The sequence below is a fragment of the Staurois parvus genome, unplaced genomic scaffold (assembly GCF_062004578.1).
Source record: "Staurois parvus isolate SC_StPar_1 unplaced genomic scaffold, SC_StPar_1.0 ptg000549l, whole genome shotgun sequence".
Classification (NCBI taxonomy): domain Eukaryota; kingdom Metazoa; phylum Chordata; class Amphibia; order Anura; family Ranidae; genus Staurois; species Staurois parvus.
Window position 1 is genome coordinate 13,656,861 of NW_028318345.1, and position 21,375 is coordinate 13,678,235.

General features: G+C 39.7%; 1 protein-coding gene across 1 annotated transcript in view; it reads right to left on the minus strand.

Moving 5' to 3' along the window:
- Positions 1 to 8,391, minus strand: part of LOC149451107 (uncharacterized) — a 51,154-nt gene extending 42,763 nt beyond the window's left edge. Inside the window, exons 1-3 of the mRNA XM_089691037.1 lie at positions 8,386 to 8,391; positions 7,600 to 7,706; positions 4,650 to 4,823 (exon numbers count right to left, since the gene is read on the minus strand). Coding sequence (XP_089547163.1) covers positions 4,650 to 4,823; positions 7,600 to 7,706; positions 8,386 to 8,391 — 287 coding nt within the window. The remainder of the gene's footprint in view (positions 1 to 4,649; positions 4,824 to 7,599; positions 7,707 to 8,385) is intronic.
- Positions 8,392 to 21,375: the final 12,984 nt, after the last annotated feature.

A 21,375-nucleotide genomic window follows, 5' to 3' on the forward strand; every position in this document is an offset into this window, starting at 1 on the left:
CCAGAACAAATCAAGCAGAATAGGTAGAAGAATGGGGGTTAACCACTCCTCTGATAATTCAGTTTTGTTTGTAAATGTAATCTTCAGCTAAAAAGCTCTGCAAACAACAGACTTGTTTTCAACAGAACAGTAATAGCCTTGAAAACATACCCATCTGTTGGCCAGACATGTAAATAAAAAATATTCATATGCTTGGATATTTCTCATTTCCCTGATTAAAAAAAGCAAAAGCATTTTGAATTTTTAGTTCTGCCCACAATAAAGAACAACATATTCATTATCTTTAGAACAAGGGTGTATTTATAAAAACTGAAAAGAAAACATTTTCAGCTCAATGTCTCTTATGTCCAAGAAAAACTGGTCAAAATAATTTAGGAAATTCAATATTGAGGAAATGCTTAGCAAGATACTCATCTCCCCTCAAAGCAGGATAACCCCTTTATTACAGATTGACTATTTTAATAAAAGAGATGCTGTTTCTATAGCTTCCAATAGGGTTGATTTACTACAGGAATAGAGACTGTTCATTTTGCAAAGTGAATGTTCACTTACGTTGGTATATAAAGTGAAGCTGTGTTCAGTTTAATTATTCAAGCACTTACAAACGAAAAATTTGTTCTTTCTAAATTTTTCTTATGCAAAATCTGGCCTCCATAGTGTGCACACTATTCTTATAGTAAATCAACCCCATTGGGTAAACTAGGAATGTATTAAAAAGTCTTTTTGATATAGAGGAACTGTAATCTTTACTGCCCTGGAACAACTGTTTGCAAACTGAAATGGACTGGATTCCTCAATATTAGCCTATTTTCTACATATACAGTGATATAGTGATATACTTTATAAAACTGACAATAAATGAATGCAGGTATTCACAAAATCATGTAAATGGTCAATGTTTATGAATGCACTTGTACTGACTGCAGCCACATGAGACTCTTTTTCTTACATTTACAAATAACTTCATAGCAATGAAAAAAATTTAGTTGAATACTAAATTGAACAAAACTTTAGCCATGAATAAAAATAGCAACACGATTATGCATCTTGCCTGATGATATTAAAAACTGGCTTTGTCATTTCTCTTGGGATACTTACTATTGTGCAGAAATTGGATGCCTGAAGGAAAAAAAAAAGTCACAGAAGGAACATATGCTTTCTTTGACAGCCAAAAATGAAAGTTGTTATTATTTGCCACCATCTGCCTTTAAGCATATTTTTTTGTATTTAAATTGATTTGTTGGCGAAGTAAAATAATATAGTTTCCAAAACAAATTTAATGTTTTGTGATTTACACTTTTCATATTTGTTTTAGGCAGGTAATCATCCTTAAGAGATTTTATTTGGTTTATTTTTTATTTTTGTTTCTCCTAGTGCAGATTGCTTCTAAGAGAAGATAGTCTTTCTTTTTTGTATTTCACTGAATTTTTAGTCTACAGCCTATGTTGACAAGCAAAGCAGCAGCAGTCAGGGCTAAATTAAACAACATCCAAAGCTCTGCTTGACAAGACACATTCAAATTATGGAGTTGTCCCTTCCAACAGTAGATCATTGCCAGTTACATTAGCATAGTATTCATCCTAGGTGACAATGTTCTTGCTGAAAGTGAGAATAAGGATATTTTGTTGGCAGAATAATTGTTAAATAAAAATAACAACTTCATTTTCTGAATTTGTCACACTGCTAATGTAATATTATTTTATTGGCGTCCTTTGCTTTGAGCATTCTAGTGAAATAGCTTTTAGTGCATCTCCTTGGAGAATATACTTCATTTTTCTGCAGATGAACACAATATTGTTTGAAAATAGTAGAACAGCTGTCATAACAGCTGTCACACACATTAATCATGACAATGACAAATAGTCATAATTAGTCTGTCCGGATCACCTAGTATACACATGCTTAGTAGGCAGTGTCATTTTTCTTAGCAAACAACTATTTGATATATTTTGTTCACTTAGACAGAATAAAGTATATCTAAACCCAAAACTTTTTTTTTAATTTCTGGATTGTGTGGTAACTGTTCTAGAGGGGATTTTCTCTTACTTTGAGGTGTTTTCTTCACACTCTATTGTGCCTCTGGGACAGGATATACAGTAAATGGAAATCTCTCCTGAAAGTGAACCTGAGAGGGTATTTAAGCCCTCAAAAATCCATTAACAAAAAAAACAAAAGGTTTTTTACCCTTAGAAACATTGCAACATAACCCAATCACTGAAAGCTACAGTATATGTGAAAGTTCTTCATATATTTCATATACATATGGGCAGGAGCCCAGCAAGATCAGGCAAGGATCCAAGAAACCTCTTCCAAGTTTTTCATCTCTGATATTTCTGTGAATATATACTATGACCATAGGGCTACTAGTTTTACATCAGAATGGTAATAGTGACTATGGGATAACTTATTAGGCAATTAAGAGATCACATGGTTTGCACATACATATCAGTTGAGCCCAATGTCTGTTTATGAATAATTAATACAAAGTGTGTCACTGTTCTGTTTTTACAATTTATGCTACTGGTACATTCTAGATATAGTAAATTACATATTTTAAAAAAATTTAAAGTACATGGTCAGTCTAAATTAGGCAACAAACAAGCATTGGTCTTATTATGTAAGAAATGAAGGCTTATATTTTGCCTGACTTTTACACTCTGAACAAATGAATCAGATCTATTATTCCTTCTTTCAGTACTAGCTCCACCTGATCTGGAAAAGTGTCATTTGAAATTAGCCAACCCCTGCTCTCCAGTCTAATTTAAAACCTCAAGAAAAGGGAAATAGTTGAAGAAAAAGTGGATATGCAGTCAAAACATCATCAGTATTCCTAAATCTGGTTATGTTCACTTGATATTTTCATATTACTTGTTTAATTTTGAGCTTTAGAAGATCTTCGTGGATTTCTGACGGAGGAGAGACCTGTGTGTAAAAAATACAGATCTCTCCCCTGTCAGCTCCTGCACACTGCTTTGTATGGCAGCACACAATTAACCCTTTGATCACCCCAGATGTTAACCTCTTCCTGCCCAGTGCCATTAGTACAGTGTCAGTGCTTATTAACACTGCTCACTGTATTGGTGTCACTGGGGATGTTAGTGACACAAAGTCAGTTCCCCCCCAGTGTCAGAATGCCCACTGCAGTCCCGCTATAAGTTGCTGATCACCACAATTACTAGTAAAAAAAAAATTCCAGTATATATACCGCCATTTGTAAAAGCTAGACATTTCACGTTAACCAATTAATGTACATGTATGAGGATTTTTTTTTAGCAAAGACATGTAGCAGAATACATTTTGGCCTAAAAGTTTGATTTTTAAAAATTTTTTTACTGGACATGTTTAATAGCAAAATGTCAAAAATATTGGGGTTTTTTTTCCATATTGTCTGTCTTTTTTTGTTTATAGCACAAAAAATAAAAAAAAACGCACAGGCAATCCACCAAAAGAAATCTCTATATGTGAGGAAAAAAGGACATACATTTCATTTATGTACAATGTTGCATGACTGCGCAATTGTCAGTTAAAGTAACATAGAGCGATATCGCAAAAATGGCCTGGTCAGGAAGGGGGGTAAATCCTCTGGAGGGCAAGTGGTTAAGACCAGTCTATATTTTGCTCAGACTGTACAGTTGGTTTGTATTCAGAAGCAGTACAGTGGCCCTAAATATCCCAGAAAATTTACAGAAAGAGATTAGTGTTTATTTTTAAATCATACTTATGCCATATACACATAAGGGGCAAAAGCAAATAACTAACCTACTGTAGATTCTCACATAGTACCCTTGGACTTTAAAGTTTGCCCCATGTATGCTCCAGGGCACAGATGCTATTTAAAAAGAATCTTTTTATCTTGGTACACCTGCTGTACTTTGATAGCAAACATCACTTGCACAGTCATCAAAAAGTACCTTTTCCTGTTGCACTTCCTTCAGAAGGTTGAACAAATAAGGCCTCATGCACAGAGGATGTTTTAAAAATGCTCCTCTTCTTGGCAGAAGCGTTTTGGCAGAGCAAACACCTGACGCTTGTCAAAGCATTTAGCCGTGTTTACAAGCTTCAAGTGCTTGGGCGTTAATTCATTTCACTGGCCAGCAGGGGCGGACTGTCAACTCATGGGGCCCCCTGGGCAATAGGGGATAATGGGGCCCCTGTGTCCTTGCCCATACTCAAAAAAGCCTATGAAAAAGGTACCAGGGGCATCTTATGGGGCCCCCTACTGCCCCCGGGCCCTCGGGCAATGCCCAAGTTTCCAAATGGTCAATCCGCCCCTGCTGGCCAGAATAATAATTTATTCTGGCCACTGAAATTAATTAATGCTTTAACATGCGCTGAGGTACTTTTAGACGTGTTTACACGCGTCAAGCATTTTTTTCTGCCAAAACACTGCTGCTCCTGGATCCACTGGCCTGGGTTTTTTTTCCTGCTGGTAAAAGCTACTGCTAGTAAAAGCTTCTAAAAGTCACATAGGATAACATGGAGAGCCATTTGGAAGCAGTAAAAAAACACCTCACACTCCTAAAAGTGGCTGCAAAAATGCCCTGAGTGCATGAGGCCTCAATAGGTTGATATTTCAAAATTTTGAACTTTGTTTTCTTGATTGCATCCAGCAACATTTTATTGGAACAGAGCTCTTCATCTCAACTTACCTGTTGTGCTTAGCTTCACAAAATTGCAGGATCAATTGTTCATAGCAAAAATGTGCAATTGTAGTTTCATGTTTCAAAAATTCTATAAACAGAACAACTTCTAGATCCCAGAAATTATTCTTCCACCCTTTCTGCAAGGCTTCAGTTAAAAGTGTTTCTAAACCGCCATGTAAGCTAGCAATGTAGCATATTGTGATTTGTTAATCACCCATGACAATATTTGCATCCTTTAAGATCAATTCTTCTGGGTGCAATGGACCATCAAAGCATTATATTCATCCCTTTCCATAGTCTGCATGCCAATGGACAACAAAACTTTGAGAAGAGTTTTCTAGTTTCACCAACAAATCAGCATGTACCTATTAGCAGCCATTCCTTTTGTCATGAATTATGACAACACACAACTTGACAACTTTACAAACAGTAACTGACTGTCAGATATTTGCAGTACAAAAGGATAAAAAAAAATACCCTACATACTTTTATCAAGCCACTATAAGACCCCTGATGTCTTCCCAGAAAAACTGTTAACCTCTCCTTCCTAAAACTAAACTTCCAATTTGAGCCATGCCTTTGCACTTCCTGTTTTCCGGATTATTGTACTCTCTACAGTCAACATCTTGCTCTTGTCACTCTTGCTACCATCCGTATCTTTGCTACCACTCATTACCGACCTTTGGCTTGTTCCTCGACTATGCTTCTGCTTGATTCCAACCCGCAACCATATATTATCAAACTTTGGTTTGTTTAAAGAGTACGCTTTTGCTTGATCCCTGTCTGCTATATATGCTATTGGACCCTGACTTGCTCACCTCTTGGTGGGGCATTCCTGAGGACCGTGAACTGGTATTAACACGCAGAAAAATCTCCCCCATCAGAAGCTCTGGTGAACACTGGTTAGTGCTTAGACTCTGCACCTTGGGTGAGCCTGTGTCATCTGCCAAGGTGACATTCTTGTATACCTATCTTGCTGGTCAGTGGGAGTCTCTCTACTGTTCTAGCTACTGGCCTCTGAGCTTGACCCCTGACTGTGACACCTTTTCTCCCTACTTTCATTTGTTTAAAATGAACAGTGCATGTCAGTTGCAGTCATGAGCACTGCTCTGTGCACATTCCATTGTCCTTAGTCCATCTCAGGAGCAAGCAAGAGAAGGTGGCTACATTCCTACATACAGTGTAACCATTTAAAATGGATATAGCCACCCTCTAACAGGAAGGCAGCTAACAGCAGCAAAATCAAAGGGATTTGGAGATCTAGAGTGGCCCAAGAGCAATAGAAGGGCTGAAATGCTGGTCACTTCCAGTTTTTTTAGTCACAGATTAGAACGGGAAATGGATGTTCCCCCATCTGTCCAGTGCACAGCTGACACAACCTCTTATGGTTATGGGAGGGAGGCTTCCCTTCTGACTGCTGTAAAAGTGATGGGGTGCCGATTGCTAGCTAAAAAAAAAAATACAAGATCATGGCTGCAGTTGTTCTTCCCTTATCCATTCACAGATGTAATATACAGTAGGTCACATACACGTCAGGAGTTTAATAAAAGCAAAAATGACTGAAAATTATTTAGTTATTTATATGTATTAACTATGATTGTACTGGCATCATTTTCATAAACAAGTGTTTATGGTTGTTCAGAGATGTATTTTTACTTTATAGTTATAAAAAGGACAAAACCATAAATATGGTACAGAAAGAGAAGATAAAATATTTACCCAAATTCATAATATTAAAGCATCTTTCCTCACTGTGGCAGTCAGTTGTTAATCTCTCTGACAGAAGATAAACTTCAATATTTAGGCAATAAAAGTGATATTTATCTGTCAAACTGTGAAATTACTCTCAGGTGCTGTACTCGATGTCCGATCTTTGAATTATCAGCACTGCCACAGAAGCTAAAAAAAATATTTGAATAAATAAGTTACAAATCTTGGTCAAGGAGATAAACAACATTTCTGGAGATCTTTGTATATCAAGATTACAGTGATTACTTCAAAGGCTGCAACTGCAAGTGTGGCTTAATGGAACAGGTAAAGAAAGGTTTCTAAAATGACAAGGGCAGTAAACTAACATTTTAACATTCTTCTTCAGAAAAGAACATTTTGAAAGCAAGATAAGGCAGCAAAGACATAAGGAAATATATTGCAACAGCGACTGATGCTAACATCAAGCAATACGACATATGAATCATGTCAAATCTATGAGACATTTCTGGTTTTATTTCATTTGTTTTCAGTGTAGGGCTCACTCCCAAAAGGAGCCAATGTGTTGATCGTGTTTCTCTGTCCTGCTCCAACAATGACCCACCCAAAACTCACTGACACCTTGTGGGTTTCCATGGGCTTTAATAAAGTAGAAAATAAAGCCCTGGAGGAAAGTGATTAATTAAAACAAATAGAACAGTAATATAACCCAATAACAGTGTGGGGGTTGTTTACTAAAGCTGGAGAGTACAAAATCAGGCTTACTTCTGGTTCTGTGGAGTAAGGAATCACGCTTCTCTGTCTGGCAATCTGATGGACATGTCTGGGTTTGGAGGTTGCCAGGAGAATGGTACTTGCCTGACTGCATTGTGCCAAGTGTAAAGTTTAGCGGAGGGAAGATTATGGTGTGGGGTTGTTTTTCAGGGCTAGGCTTGGATCCTTAGTTCTAGTGAAGGGAACTCTTAAGGTGTGAGCATATTGTCAGGGAAGGAAACGAGGAAGCCCTGGCAAATGCACCAATGCCCAATATGGCCACGCTACTTTGTTAAAAAATGTGTGCATAGGCACACAGCACGCAATCGTGCATCCATGTGCGTGACGGCTCATCGGCACACAAAGGGCGCGATAATTGCTGGTGCCCAGTGGCCTTTATATGGACTGCAGCCCCTCACAATTATTGCTGGATTATCGTCAGCCTCCTGTTCCTGTGTTCCTCTGTGTATTATCCTGCTGATTATCTGTTTCCTACCTGGCTTGACCCTGACCTACTTTGGCTCCTCTCCTGGCTCTCAAACTCAGCTTGTTCCTTGGATCTGTAGTATTAGAAAATATTGTGGTGCCTATTTGTCTGTATACCTAATCAAACAATAAAGAAAAAAATAGTAAAAGATTAACACTCGCAGTTTGCCGGCTATGTGGGTTGACAGTTGCCCCTATAAAGTGAAACACACTTAAAACATTTAAAACATTGAATAGGTAGGCGCTAAACCAACCGTGCACAAAAATTGAAACTACAAAAGCAGACCATATCTCTACATCTTATAAACGATACCATTTACAAATCAAATGTGATAATACATCATTCCTATGGCATCCAGCCAATAGCATACATACAACATGTATACCGTATACTGGATGTGATAATAGAACAATCATGATATATATAGTGACAGTCCCATAGAAATACATTGCTGTGAACCAAATAGGTATATGCTGCCACCACGTGCAGACGAAATAAGTGAATTTCACACACCAATGTTAATTGACCCTGAAGACACCGCCAGGCGAAATGTACGTAGAAGCATGATCCCGTCACTTCCAGGTTCCTGTGACGTCACATCCGACCCAGCGATGGAAAGGCTTGAAGTGCACGCCAGTCACTTTTTGGACATTACAGGCTACACAAACTGGTGCCGGTCTTTTGGGCACCTATACATCTGAGTTGATAGTCATGTGTTCTTTGTTCATGCAAAAAATTCTACTACACTTAGAATACTCAATTCATTTGATTCATTTGAGCCTTGTGGAATATTACCTTCATGGTGAAGCGAGCCTGGTGCATAGAACTCTGTTATTACTGCTACATTTTGAAATCCTGTGAATATTCTACTGGGGCAACACTTAAGATGTGCTGACAACCTTAATGGATATACCAAGAGAGCCCGCTGCTGGTCTTCCATTCCAATATAACAAATGCGCTGTTTGACCACCTTAATTGTTGTAAATTACCTTTGGCGAGTGGGAAATTCACTTATTTCATCTGCACATGGTGGAAGCATACACCTTTTTGGTTCACAGCAACATATTTCTATGGGACTGTCACTACATATATCATAATTGTTCTATTATCACATCTATAAATGTTGTATGTATGCTATTGGCTAGATGCCATAGGAATTATATATTATCGCATTTGATTTGTTAATGGTATCTATTATAAGATGTAGAGAGATGGTCTGCTTTTATAGTTTAAATTTCTGTGCACGATTGGTTTAGTGTCTACCTATTCAAGGTTTTATATGTTCCTCGGATCTGCTCCTGGCTATTCCTGATTGGTGATCTGTGCATGACCCCGGCCTGCTCCTGACTTCACTCCTATCTTTACTCCTGATTAATGCTCTGTGTTTGACCCCGGGTCTGGCTTCTGGCTTCTGGCTTTGCTTCCTGCTTCACCCATCCACCTGGATCCACCAGTACTCTGGAGAACCCACTCCTGTTTCCGGTCCACCCATGGGTGTCGTCTCATCGGGTATCACCAGGCATCTATATCTTTGACAACCCATGCTTCTTTGGGCACTGCACCTTCTGTTACTACCCTCAGGGGTGCATTGCACTTAGCCGTAAGGAGAGCCCTCTCATCACCTCAGCCTTCGGTCAGGTAGTGACAGCATATTTCAATCATATTGTCAGAGGCTGAGAGAGGTGTCTCCCCAATAGAGGCTCTGTGCAAACAGTTTGAAGCCCTCACACAAGCAGTCAAGAATTTACAAGAGGGCTATTTCCAGCTGGAAGGTTGACTGCAGAATTTTGCTACCTCCTCTGCTCCTGTTGACCAAAACCCGCCCATTGCATCTGCTGCATCTACCACTTCAGTTCAAGAATGCCCCGCAGTTGCTCTCACGGTGATGATACCACCTCCAGAGCCAAGAGTACCAGTTCCTGAATGCTTTTCAGGGGCCCGACGAAAGTTCAGAGCTTTCAAGAATGCATGTCAATTATATTATTTCACTACTTTCCGATGAACCTCAGTCCTGGGCACATCATTTCCTGGAACAGAAGAATCCTGTTCTAAACTTCGTTGCTAATATTCTTTGAAACCATGTCTCAGCCCTATGATGACCCACAAAGCATGACAACAGTGGAAGCTGCCCTTAACTCCCTCCAACAAGGTCGTCACCCGGTGGAAGATTATACAGTGGAATTTCACAAATGGTCAGCAGACACAGATTGGAATGAGGCTGCCCTCAATTATCAGTATCAGATTGGCCTGTTTGAAGGATTTAAAGATTATCTGGCCAGAGTTGAGGCTCCTGCTTCCCTTGAAGGCCTCATCCAGTTGGCCATCCAGCTTGACTGTCGCCTACGGGAATGACAGTTGGAAAAATCTAGCTCCTACCGACCATCCTGGATGCTACCCAAGGTACCTTCCTTCCCTGCTCCTTTGCCTGCTACTCCACCTGCTGCTGCCACTGAAGTTGAACCTATGCAAATTGGCCTAGTACGCTCCTCCTTGCACCCAGATGAAAGGATGCGTCAAAGACAGTCCAACCTGTGTCTCTACTGTGGGGGTTCCAGACACTTCTTACGCAACTGCCCTGTGAGACCCAGTAAGTCTCCACGTGCTGTCTATGCCCAAATTTCTGGATCAATCCCAGCTCACCTTGTTTTACCCATCTCATTGCAGGTGGTGGGATGGGAGGTCAAACTCCAAGCAAACATTGATTCTGAAGCACACAGTTTCTTAGTCATCAACCTGGCAAAAGATTTTCAGGTACCATTGAGGAAAAATTAACAGAGACTTGCAGTCCATCTAGCTGATGGGACCATTCCTTGATCAGTACCTGTAACACAGGAAACTATTCCTACATTGACATCCACAGACTCAGACCATCAAGAATTCCTTTGTTTTGACATCTTATGTTCTCCCCTATTTCCTATCATCCTCGGGATCCCATGGCTTTAGGCCCATATTCCACAAGTGGACTGGCCTTCGGGAAAAATCTCTTTTTCCTCTACCTACTGCTTACAACATTGCTTCATCCCAGAACTCACAGACTCACCCAGTTGCCTGACCATTCAAACAGTATCCAATACCAGTCAGATTGTGCCCCTAGCCTATCATGAATACTTGGATATGTTTGACAAAAGGAAGGCTGACACTCTACCACCTCACTGGCCATATGACTGCCCTATTGAGCTTCTTCCCAGAGCAGAGATTCCCTTTGGGTGGATCTTTCCATTATCTGAAATCGAGCTTGAGGCCCTATGGGTTTACATTGATGAAAGTCTTGAGAGGGGATTCATTCATCCTTCTTCTTCTCCTGCTGGGGCCGGAATTTTCTTTATGGAAAAGAAGGACCACTCACTCAGGCCCTGTGTAGACTACCGGTGACTCAATAAAGTTACCATTAGAAACCGTTACTCGCTCCTAAGAAAGGACAACATATCCTTCTTAGTCAATTAGCAGGGCAGACCCAAGAATGTCTTGGACTTGGATCAGTGACTTACAGTGCGCATACCTTTTGTCAGAGTGAAACCCAAATATTCAACAAATTCTTTGCAAAATTGGATCTTATACCTCACCACCTTTTGTCCTTTATCACCAAAATAAGCTAATAGAGACAACCTATCCTGCCTACATGCCTCTCTGCTCAGGCTGCACACCAAGAGATCATCACAGTACTGTAAAAGTACCCTCAAACATAGACCCTTTATCATGTCCGTATGAAAATCATCATTGTCTCCATCCCTGGGAAAAGGACTGGCACTACCCAAAGTTTCAGTCCATGTCACCAAGTTGTCCAGCCATGGGTTAATATAATAATAATCCCAAGGTGACACTCTGGCAACATATTCTTTACACGTCTCATTAACTGGTGGCTTGGGTTTTTCTAGAGCTGATTCCTATTCTTTATTTCATTTTTTTAACAATTTCCTTTCTCTGAATACTTTACACTTTGGCTTAGGAGGACCTGGGTACTACCTTGGGAGTTTCCCTTTGTCACTTAAAGCAAAGAAGTAAGGTTATGCGAGCTGGCCTATCTGTTTCTGTCCCGGAGATTACTCTTTGTGCAGGGTGAAGCTGTACTGAATTCACATAGAGCTCCGACAAAATTCTTCTCAACTGCACAAGCGCTTCAAGGCTTAAAATCACTTACAAATACACCCCTATTCTGACTCTTTCAGACTGCCACCAAGCTTTCACCTGTCCCAGGTCATCAGGAAGAACCCTCACTGAGCAGATGGTGCGTCCTTTAGTCATCCAGAGACTTATAATACATCTACTTAACAGTTTCTCTAGTTGCAAGCATATATAAGCAACTTAACACACTATTTTGTATGATTGCAGGGAGGTACATAAACAATTTTTTTATAAATCAACCTAGGTTTTCAATCCCACAAGCTCTCAAAGCTCCAGCAGACAACTGCTCTTGATACCTCAGCACAGAAGCTTTTTCGAGATAGGAGCCAACCGGGGTAAATTAAGACAAAAAGTGCTCACTTACCTCCGATGGCCGGACCTATTCCACACTTCTGACACCAGTTCTGTTAGGACAACTCAATTTCATGCCGTCACCCTCCATCCAATTATGACAGATGCAACGTACTTTGGGAATAATGCAACTGAGACAGTAAGGTGTGAAATGCAGAATTCAAAGTCTTTTAATATTGTTTGAGTTTAAATACAGAGATAACTCTGAATACTTCGGGCGGTATCCATAAAACACCAATCAGAATACATTATAAATATATATCAAACAAAATTATAAGTTCTGCAAAACTTCATGGCCGAGGACACTTATAGATAACAACATTCCAGTCCCCAGAAAATATTCTGTTTATAAAAATAAAAGTTGGTTAGCAAGCACAAAGCAAAGGTTAGTTGACTATTAACCCTTTCAGTCACACACGTCCCAAATGGTATGGCATGATGGATAAGTACCTGCCTGTATTCAAACCAAAAGAAAAATATCTATACAATATAGAGTAGGAGGCTGTTACATCCCAAAATTTTGCTAATCCATGCTGTTTGTTTTCCCATTGGGACTTTAATGCTTTTTTCACACCTGCCTAAAACGTTTACACAGTACTGTATATATCAGATAACAGTGGTTCTAGCTCTTTGCCAATCTCCTTGTTTTCATTTCGATGTCTTTGGTGGGTACATTTCCTCTTATTTCCTGTTCTGCCACTGTTCTTCCAGACAATAAAATCAGGGAAAGTTCCCCAATGAAAACACAGTAATATAAAAAGCTGACAGGTTTCAACCTTAGTTTAACACATTACAACAATAAATGATTATTGCTTTTTGTGTATCAGCCAGAGAGATTTACCCTCACTAACTGTTCTTTTAGATACTCATCAAGACAGGAAGGGAGGAAAAATCTTCCAATTTTCCAAACAGGGACACAGACAATTCTTTAACCTATTCAATTGTTCATTTACTTAGATAACTATGAACTTCGGTAAATCACCAAATAAAAAAGCATTAAATGAGATTGAAGTGTATGATTTTGTTACAGTCTCTGTATATATTAAAAAAAAACCCCAACAGATGTTCTATCTCTTCTCTTTCCAAAATGGAAAAACTTTTGCCTGGAAATTGAATTTACATTATCATTTTATGAAGGAAAGGAAAACAGAATATTTCTACTGCTAACTACTATGTTATGAAAAGGTTTTGTCTCCTAGCATAGTCTTAGTACTATAAACCTGCCACTACCTTCCTCTATTTATTTTAATAACCACTTCTAACAAAGCTGTTGATCTTACCAAGAATCTAGTGAACTCCTAACTACCTGTGAATTCTGTGCTTATATATATGCAGCTGTCTCTTCAATCAATTACAGATAAGTATATTCAGTGGGTTCAAGTTCAAAGATTCTAACCAGTTTTTCTGACTTATACACCAATCATTTGGTCTAATAAAGCCTTCTTTTCACTCCAACATCTCCATGTTTTCCTTAAACCTATTCACAATCTCTCCAGTGTATCCCCAAAAGAAAAAACCTTTGAGAAAGTCATTCAGAAGAAACACGTCAGGAAGTGACGTCATCTGGAACCAAAAGTTCCTGTGATGCCATCTTGGTTATTGGAAATGACATACAGCCTACCAATTTGAGCATTATCAATATACTAAATGCAATTTTAGTGGGATTTTCTGCACTATTAGTTTCTTTTCTCATTGTATGTCCTGCCTGCAAATTACTTATGGGGATTTGAGGATTTGTATGCTGGTGGGGCAAGTGGATGCTGAGCAGCTTGGTGTAAGCAAAATCACCGAACCCTGTGTCATAGGCATCCAAACCACGAGAAATTGGCAACAAGGTGAAAGTAAAAACTTTCATGTGCGGGTAACACCACTTTATATGCAACCAAAGTTACATTGGTTACCACATTTTCTAAAGAGTATTACCATATAGTTAACATCATAAAAAGAAATCTACAAATATTGTACACAGATTAATACTTACACACTATACTAGAACAAGGTTGTAGATTTTCTAGTCGCAGATTGCCCACTTTGGGCTTACTCCTCTCCCCGATCTTGTTTAGTTCAATAGAAAAATCCTCCACTTGGTTGTCGTGCACTGGTTCATATGCCTATGGAGTTAATACATGTAACTATTGCTGTTTGAATCTGTGCACAAAGACTTTTGACTCTTTTGTTATGGGTGAAAACTTTCAAATCAAGCATTATATTAATTGTGGTATCACCTACAGTGGGGCAAAAAAGTATTTAGTCAGCCACCAATTGTGCAAGTTCTCCCACTTAAAAAGATGAGAGAGGCCTGTAATTGGCATCATAGGTGGACCTCAACTATGAAAGACAAAATGAGAAAAAAAATCCAGACAATCACATTGGCTGATTTGGAAAGAATTTATTTGCAAATTATGGTGGAAAATAAGTATTTGGTCACCTACAAACAAGCAAGATTTCTGGCTCTCACAGACCTGTACCTTCTTCTTGAAGAGGCTCCTCTGTCCTGCACTCACTACCTGTATCAATGGCACCTGTTTGAACTTGTTATCAGTATAAAAGACACCTGTCCACAACCTCAAACAGTCACTCTCCAAACTCCACTATGGTGAAGACCAAAGAGCTGTCGAAGGACACCAGAAACAAAATTGTAGACCTGCACCAGGCTGGGAAGACTGAATCTGCAATAGGCAAGCAGCTTGGTGTGAACAAATCAACTGTGGGATCAATAAATAGAAAATGGAAGACATACAAGACCACTGATAATCTCCCTCGATCTGGGGCTCCACGCAAGATCTCACCCCGTGGGGTCAAAATGATCACAAGAACGGTGAGCAAAAATCCCAGGACCACACGGGGGGACCTAGTGAATGACCTGCAGAGAGCTGGGACCAACGTAACAAAGGCTACCATCAGTAACACACTATTCCGCCAGGGACTCAGATCCTGCAGTGCCAGACGTGTCCCCCTGCTTAAGCCAGTACATGTCCGGGCCAGTCTGAAGTTTGCTAGAGAGCATTTGGATGATCCAGAAGAGGACTGGGAGAATGTCATATGGTCAGATGAAACCAAAATAGAACTGTTTGGTAGAAACACAACTCGTCGTGTTTGGAGGAGAGAGAATGCTGAGTTGCATCCAAAGAACACCATACCTACTGTGAAGCATGGGGGTGGCAACATCATGCTTTGGGGCTGTTTCTCCGCAAAGGGACCAGGATGACTGATCCATGTACAGGACAGAATGAATGGGGCCATGTATCGTGGGATTTTGAGTGCAAACCTCCTTCCATCAGCAAGGGCATTGAAGATGAAACGTGTCTGGGTCTTCCAACATGACAATGATCCCAAACATACCGCCCTGGCAACAAAGGAGTGGCTTTCGTAAGAAGCATTTCAAGGTCCTGGAGTGGCCTAGCCAGTCTCCAGATCTCAACTCCATAGAAAACCTTTGGAGGGAGTTGAAAGTCCGTGTTGCCCAGCGACAGCCCCAAAACATCACTGCTCTAGAGGAGATCTGCATGGAGGAATGGGCCAACATACCAGCAACAGTGTGTGCCAAACTTGTGAAGACTTACAGGAAACGTTTGACCTCTGTCATTGCCAACAAAGGATATATAACAAAGTATTGAGATGAACTTTTGATATTGACCAAATACTTATTTTGCACCATAATTTGCAAATAAATTCTTTCCAAATCAGCCAATGTGATTGTCTGGATTTTTTTTCTCATTTTGTCTCTCATAGTTGACGTCTACCTATGATGCCAATTACAGGCCTCTCTCATCTTTTTAAGTGGGAGAACGTGCACAATTGGTGGCTGACTAAATACTTTTTTGCCCCACTGTATGTAGTTTATCTCATCTGCTGTACGACTTGCAGTTTACAGTATGTGGGGTACACGATACACTCTCTCAAGACCTGCATTGGAGAACATTTCTGTGACTCTGGTAACTTTCAAGCAAAGCAGATATTAAATGTCTCATGACATTTTAAAGACATTCACAGGGGTGACACCATACCTTTTATATTTTGCAGAATAGATAGAGTGCTTGCATTTCCCAGGGAAAGAGATAGATGCCACACATTATCACAGAAGGAAGCATGATGGATACATAGGATGCAGACCAGGTCACCCCAGGGACTAAATCTTAGGTGGGACCTGGACCTGCACCTAGGTTAAATCCTCTGCCTTTATTATCATTTTCCTTCTCTGGTTCTGCATGCTCTCTCAGTTAAAAAGTTGTTATCTTTATTAGTGTGAAGTTTGTTTTGTTTTTTTGCTTTGTGAGTTTTGTGTTTTGATTCATATAATAGTGATTAGTAGTCTATCCCCCTTTCTGGTATTATGCATCTGACAGGTGCAATCATTTTCTCTATTACAGGGGGGTTTGTAGGGCTGACTTGCCAATATATAATTGTCTTGTCAGTTCATATGTAACTATGTATGAATAAGTTCTGAAACGCAACAATGTTGGTTGTCCTATAGAACATTTTACTCCTTGTAACTAATAAAGAAGAAAAACATTTTTACTTTCACCTGTAGTTTGGATGTCCATACATAAGCAGATGGAGACTGCTAGTCTGGCACAGTGATGTATAAGCCCTAGTCTAGGAACTGTCAGAACGAGTTGAAGCACCTTACTTTGGTCTTGATTTATTCTGTAGAAATTCTGAAGGACCCTCTGCACACTGGTATATACCCTTTCAAGCAAACTATGCAACAAATAGGGATATTTGGTTCACACATATTGCAATACATGTTTAAGCTGGCCAACTGCTGGCATTGTGTCCACAGTAGCACTTGTGTAGGCAGGGCAGAGTGGGACTGGCCATAGAGGGATTACTTTGACGCAGTTGGCCAGCTTAAAGATGTATTGCAATATGTGTGAACCAAATATCCCTATTTGTTGCATAGTTTGCTTGAAAGGGTATATACCAGTGTGCAGAGGGTCCTTCAGAATTTCTAGAGTTAATGTGGTTACACCCCTTTAGCACCTGATGGATAAATGCATGCACTAGCTGTATGGATTTGAGCACAGGGATCTCTTGTTTGTTGTATTGTTGGGTCAGTAGCCAGACCTGAACCTTGTAGCTCTCCCCATTGTGTCTTTTCCCCTATGCTGGCATTGTGTCCACAGTAGCACTTGTGTAGGCAGGGCAGAGTGGGACTGGCCATAGAGGGATTACTTTGACGCAGTTGGCCAGCTTAAAGATGTATTGCAATATGTGTGAACCAAATATCCCTATTTATTGCATAGTTTGCTTGAAAGGGTATATACCAGTGTGCAGAGGGTCCTTCAGAATTTCTAGAGTTAATGTGGTTACACCCCTTTAGCACCTGATGGATAAATGCATGCACTAGCTGTATGGATTTGAGCACAGGGATCTCTTGTTTGTTGATTTATTCTGTGTCACAGGTGTTGCTGGGAGTAAGGCGTTTGGCGTATGGGGGAATGAGCACTGTGGAGGGTCACGTTTGACTCTTTTATGTGTACAAGAAAGTGTGAGCACAATATATTAAACACATAAACAATGGTGCAGCGCTAATACAAATGACAAAAGTGTGAACGTTATACACTATTATGCAGTATTACAGTGTCCCAAAATGAATCTATGTATAAATAATGACCAGAGATGAAATGTCCAACATATTGCAAAATTCAAACAGCAAATATGTGAATAATATTCACTATCATACAATATTGCAGTGTCTCAAAAATAATCTGTGTGCCAGTGATAACCAGAAATAAAAAATGTCCAACGTATTGTGTGAACCAGTAGTGATCAGTAATGTAAAGTGACTTCTGTGACTTCTGCGATAATCCTCCATCACTATGCACTCACCAGAAGCAAGAAGCAAGCCAACATTGAATAGAAATGACTCCTAAGAATGTATCCATCCACTTCATATACTGCATGAGAGTGCATAATGTTCTTACTTTTGTCATTTGTATTAGCGCTGCACCGTTGTTTATGTGTTTGTACAGTGAAAGCAGAGGATTTCCCAAATTGTGCTAGATGTTCTTTTACTCTTTTGCTCTCACTGTTCACATTTTTTACACAATATATTAAATATTTGAATAACAGTGGAGTTTTGAATATACTGCACTATTGAATGTTCCTTTTTACTGTGACACTGAGTGTGAAGAGTATTTAAATACAAGTGGTGGTCCATGGGAGAAGAAGGAGATTTGGATTGATGGACATGATGCTTTTTTCTGTTTGGTAAGGATTTAGACAAAAGGGGAACCATGAAATCATTGATTACTGGTGGTTACACATGCATGATGGTATGCATGCATGTGAGATATTGCACTATATGAGTTTTACTTTTGTGGGGATACACTGGAGAATTTGTTAAGATTTTTAAGAAAGACATTGGGACGTTGGAGTGAAAACAAAGCTTTATTAGACCCATTGATAGGTGTATGGGTTGGAAAAATTGGTAAGAATCTTTGAGATTGAACCCACTGGATATACTTACCTGTTATTGATTGCAGAAACAGCTGCAAATATTTAAGCACTGGACTTTTTTTAATCTACATACTGAAATTCAGCAAGTGGCATTATTGTGCGGTCTAGCAACTGATTGGGGACAATTGAGTGCTGGTTAAAGACTTTTAATACCTGTGAATTCTACCTATACTGCACTGAATTCTCAAGTACCGGTACCAGCCCACAGCCCAACCCAGTTCTCCTCTGTGAGCAGCATAACATCTTTCCCTTTGTTATAGAAATGAGGAGGGGGCATTCTGGAGTCCAAACCAGGAGCCTCACGGTGGCAACACTGCTCCTTCATAAATACAGCACAATAAGTGAGCATTGTCAACTTTGGACAGGAAGGACATCACTGGCAGAATCAGGTGAACATATGGGAAAAAAGCCTGAAAAAATAAAATATCTAAGCCATAACATCTAAGGATTGAAAATATGCAGTATATTACATTTGAATTCATGTGTTTAGATGTACTTTAAACATTTATCAGCTGCTAGACCAAAAACTTCTAACTGACCTCTTAGCAACCCCTTTTGCTGCAAATCATGATACACAATACTGAAAAAAATCAATGGGAACTTATAAAGTACTAAAGCGAGCAAACTAGCTATACTAAAAAAGTGCAAGTACTTTGCATGCCTGAGAGTTATCTCAGATGCCAGTTGTGCTTATAGACTAGACTTCTTCCCAAGGTAGAATTAACCTCCCTAGCGGTCTGATTATGTAAGTATTTCTGTGCTCAAAGTGGTACATTTTTTTTGCATGGAAATATGTTGTTTTTTTTATTGTAGGCCTGTAATTCTTAGGAACAACTCACTGAAATCTGTCCGAACAAGAGTCTAGTAAACATCCCGGGTATGATAAAACTTGAAAAACACGAAATCATAAATTATAATATAATAAATAATCATAAAAAATAATAATATAATAATAAATTTAATTCAATAATGTAATCAAACCAAAAACACTGAAATTTGAAATATAGCGCCAAGTTCGCACATCACTGAGCTCAGTCGCACAAGCGTTTTCAGTGTCTGATGACGAATTTCCCCACAAATCATTATCACTCAATTCTGCAAGTGGTTCTGATTTACTATCGCTGTTCTCTAGCTGGTCTAAAACCGCTTTTGACCTAAATGGACGCTTTTTGGATGCCATGGACGTTTCTCAGTTTCCAGGCAGAAAGAACAGTAAAAATGCAGGCAGGGCACAGGACAAAGCACTAGGGACAAAATGTATGTGAAATGGTTTGATACAATAATGTAATACTATCAGATTTTAGTGTATTGAGTGATTGTCACATTTTTACATTTTTGAATTTCCCGCCGGTTCCGTACCCCATACATCCCGACTCTCGCAGGGAAAGGAACCCGGAAGACGGATGCTGGCATCAGCTGGAGGACATGGACAGGGACGCTGCAGGGGGGACATCGCGGGAGCGCAGGACAAGGTAAGTGCTGGAGGGATCCCACAACAACACTGCAGGGTAATCCCAAGTGTTGCTCGGGGTTACCGCTTTTGGTACTGAAACTTAACCCTGAGCTACACTTGGGAATACCGCCAGGGAGTTAACCTCCCTGGCGGTATGATTATTTCAGATTTTTTGTGCTGAAAGCGGTACCATTATTTTGCATGAAAATTTGGCGTTTCATATTGCAGAGTCTAGTAAACATCCCGGGTAGGATGTTAAAATTTGAAACACAAAATCATAAATTATAATTTAATAAATAATCATAAAAAATAATAATATAATAATAATAAATTAATCAATAATAATCAAACCAAAAACATTGAAATTTTAAATATAGCGCCAAGTTCGCACATCACTGAGCAAAGCCGCAAAATCATTTTCAGTGTCTGATGATGAATTTCCCCACAACTCATTATCACTCAATTCTGCAAGTGGTTCTGATTTACTATCGCTGTTCTCTAGCTGGTCTAAAACTGCTTTTGACCTAAAGGGACGCTTTTTGGACGCCATGGACATTTCTCAGTTTCCAGGCAGAAAGAACAGTAAAAATGCAGTCAAGGCACAGGACAAAGCACTCGGGACAAAATGTATGTGAAATGGTTTGATACAGTAATGTTTTACTATGCGATTTTAGTGATTTTAGTGAATGTCACTTTTTGTCATTTTCAAATTTCCCGCCGTTCCGTCCCCCGTACGTCCCGACACTCGCAGGGGACGGAACCCAGATGACAGATGCCGGCATCCGCCAGATTACATTGCCGGGGACACTGCAGGAGGGACATCGCGGGAGCGCAGGACAAGGTAAGTGAAGAACAGATGCCGGAGCAGCGCCGCATGGTAAGCCCGAGTGTAGCTCGGGGTTACCGCTTGTGGTACTGAAACTTTACCCTGAGCTACACTTGGGAATACCGCCAGGGAGGCTACGATATGGTTGTATATTACTAAAGCCTTGTGGCATTTTTCAGTCTTGTAATTCCTAAGGATAAAATAATGAATTTGCTGAAGAACTCACAGCAAATCTGACTGGTTCCCCTAGAACTGGGGTTTAATGGAAAGTTAGATAAGTTTGCTCAACCCCATAACCATTCCCCACCACTCTCCTGCAGGCAGAAATCTGGCAGTTACAAATTAATTGCTGCTATTAAGACCATTTGAGCTTATGGGGTGATACTTTCTTGGTGAGGCTGGATGTCACACTGTGAGGTCTGCTGCCACTGCAGCAGCTGGTAAGTGGTCCTTCGGACCACCTTTTTTTTTACAAAAATCACGATAACACTGGGTGAACTATATATTTGCAGAGTACAATGAATAATGGGGTCAGTAGAGCAAATTTACTATTATTCATTCATCTCTAGTA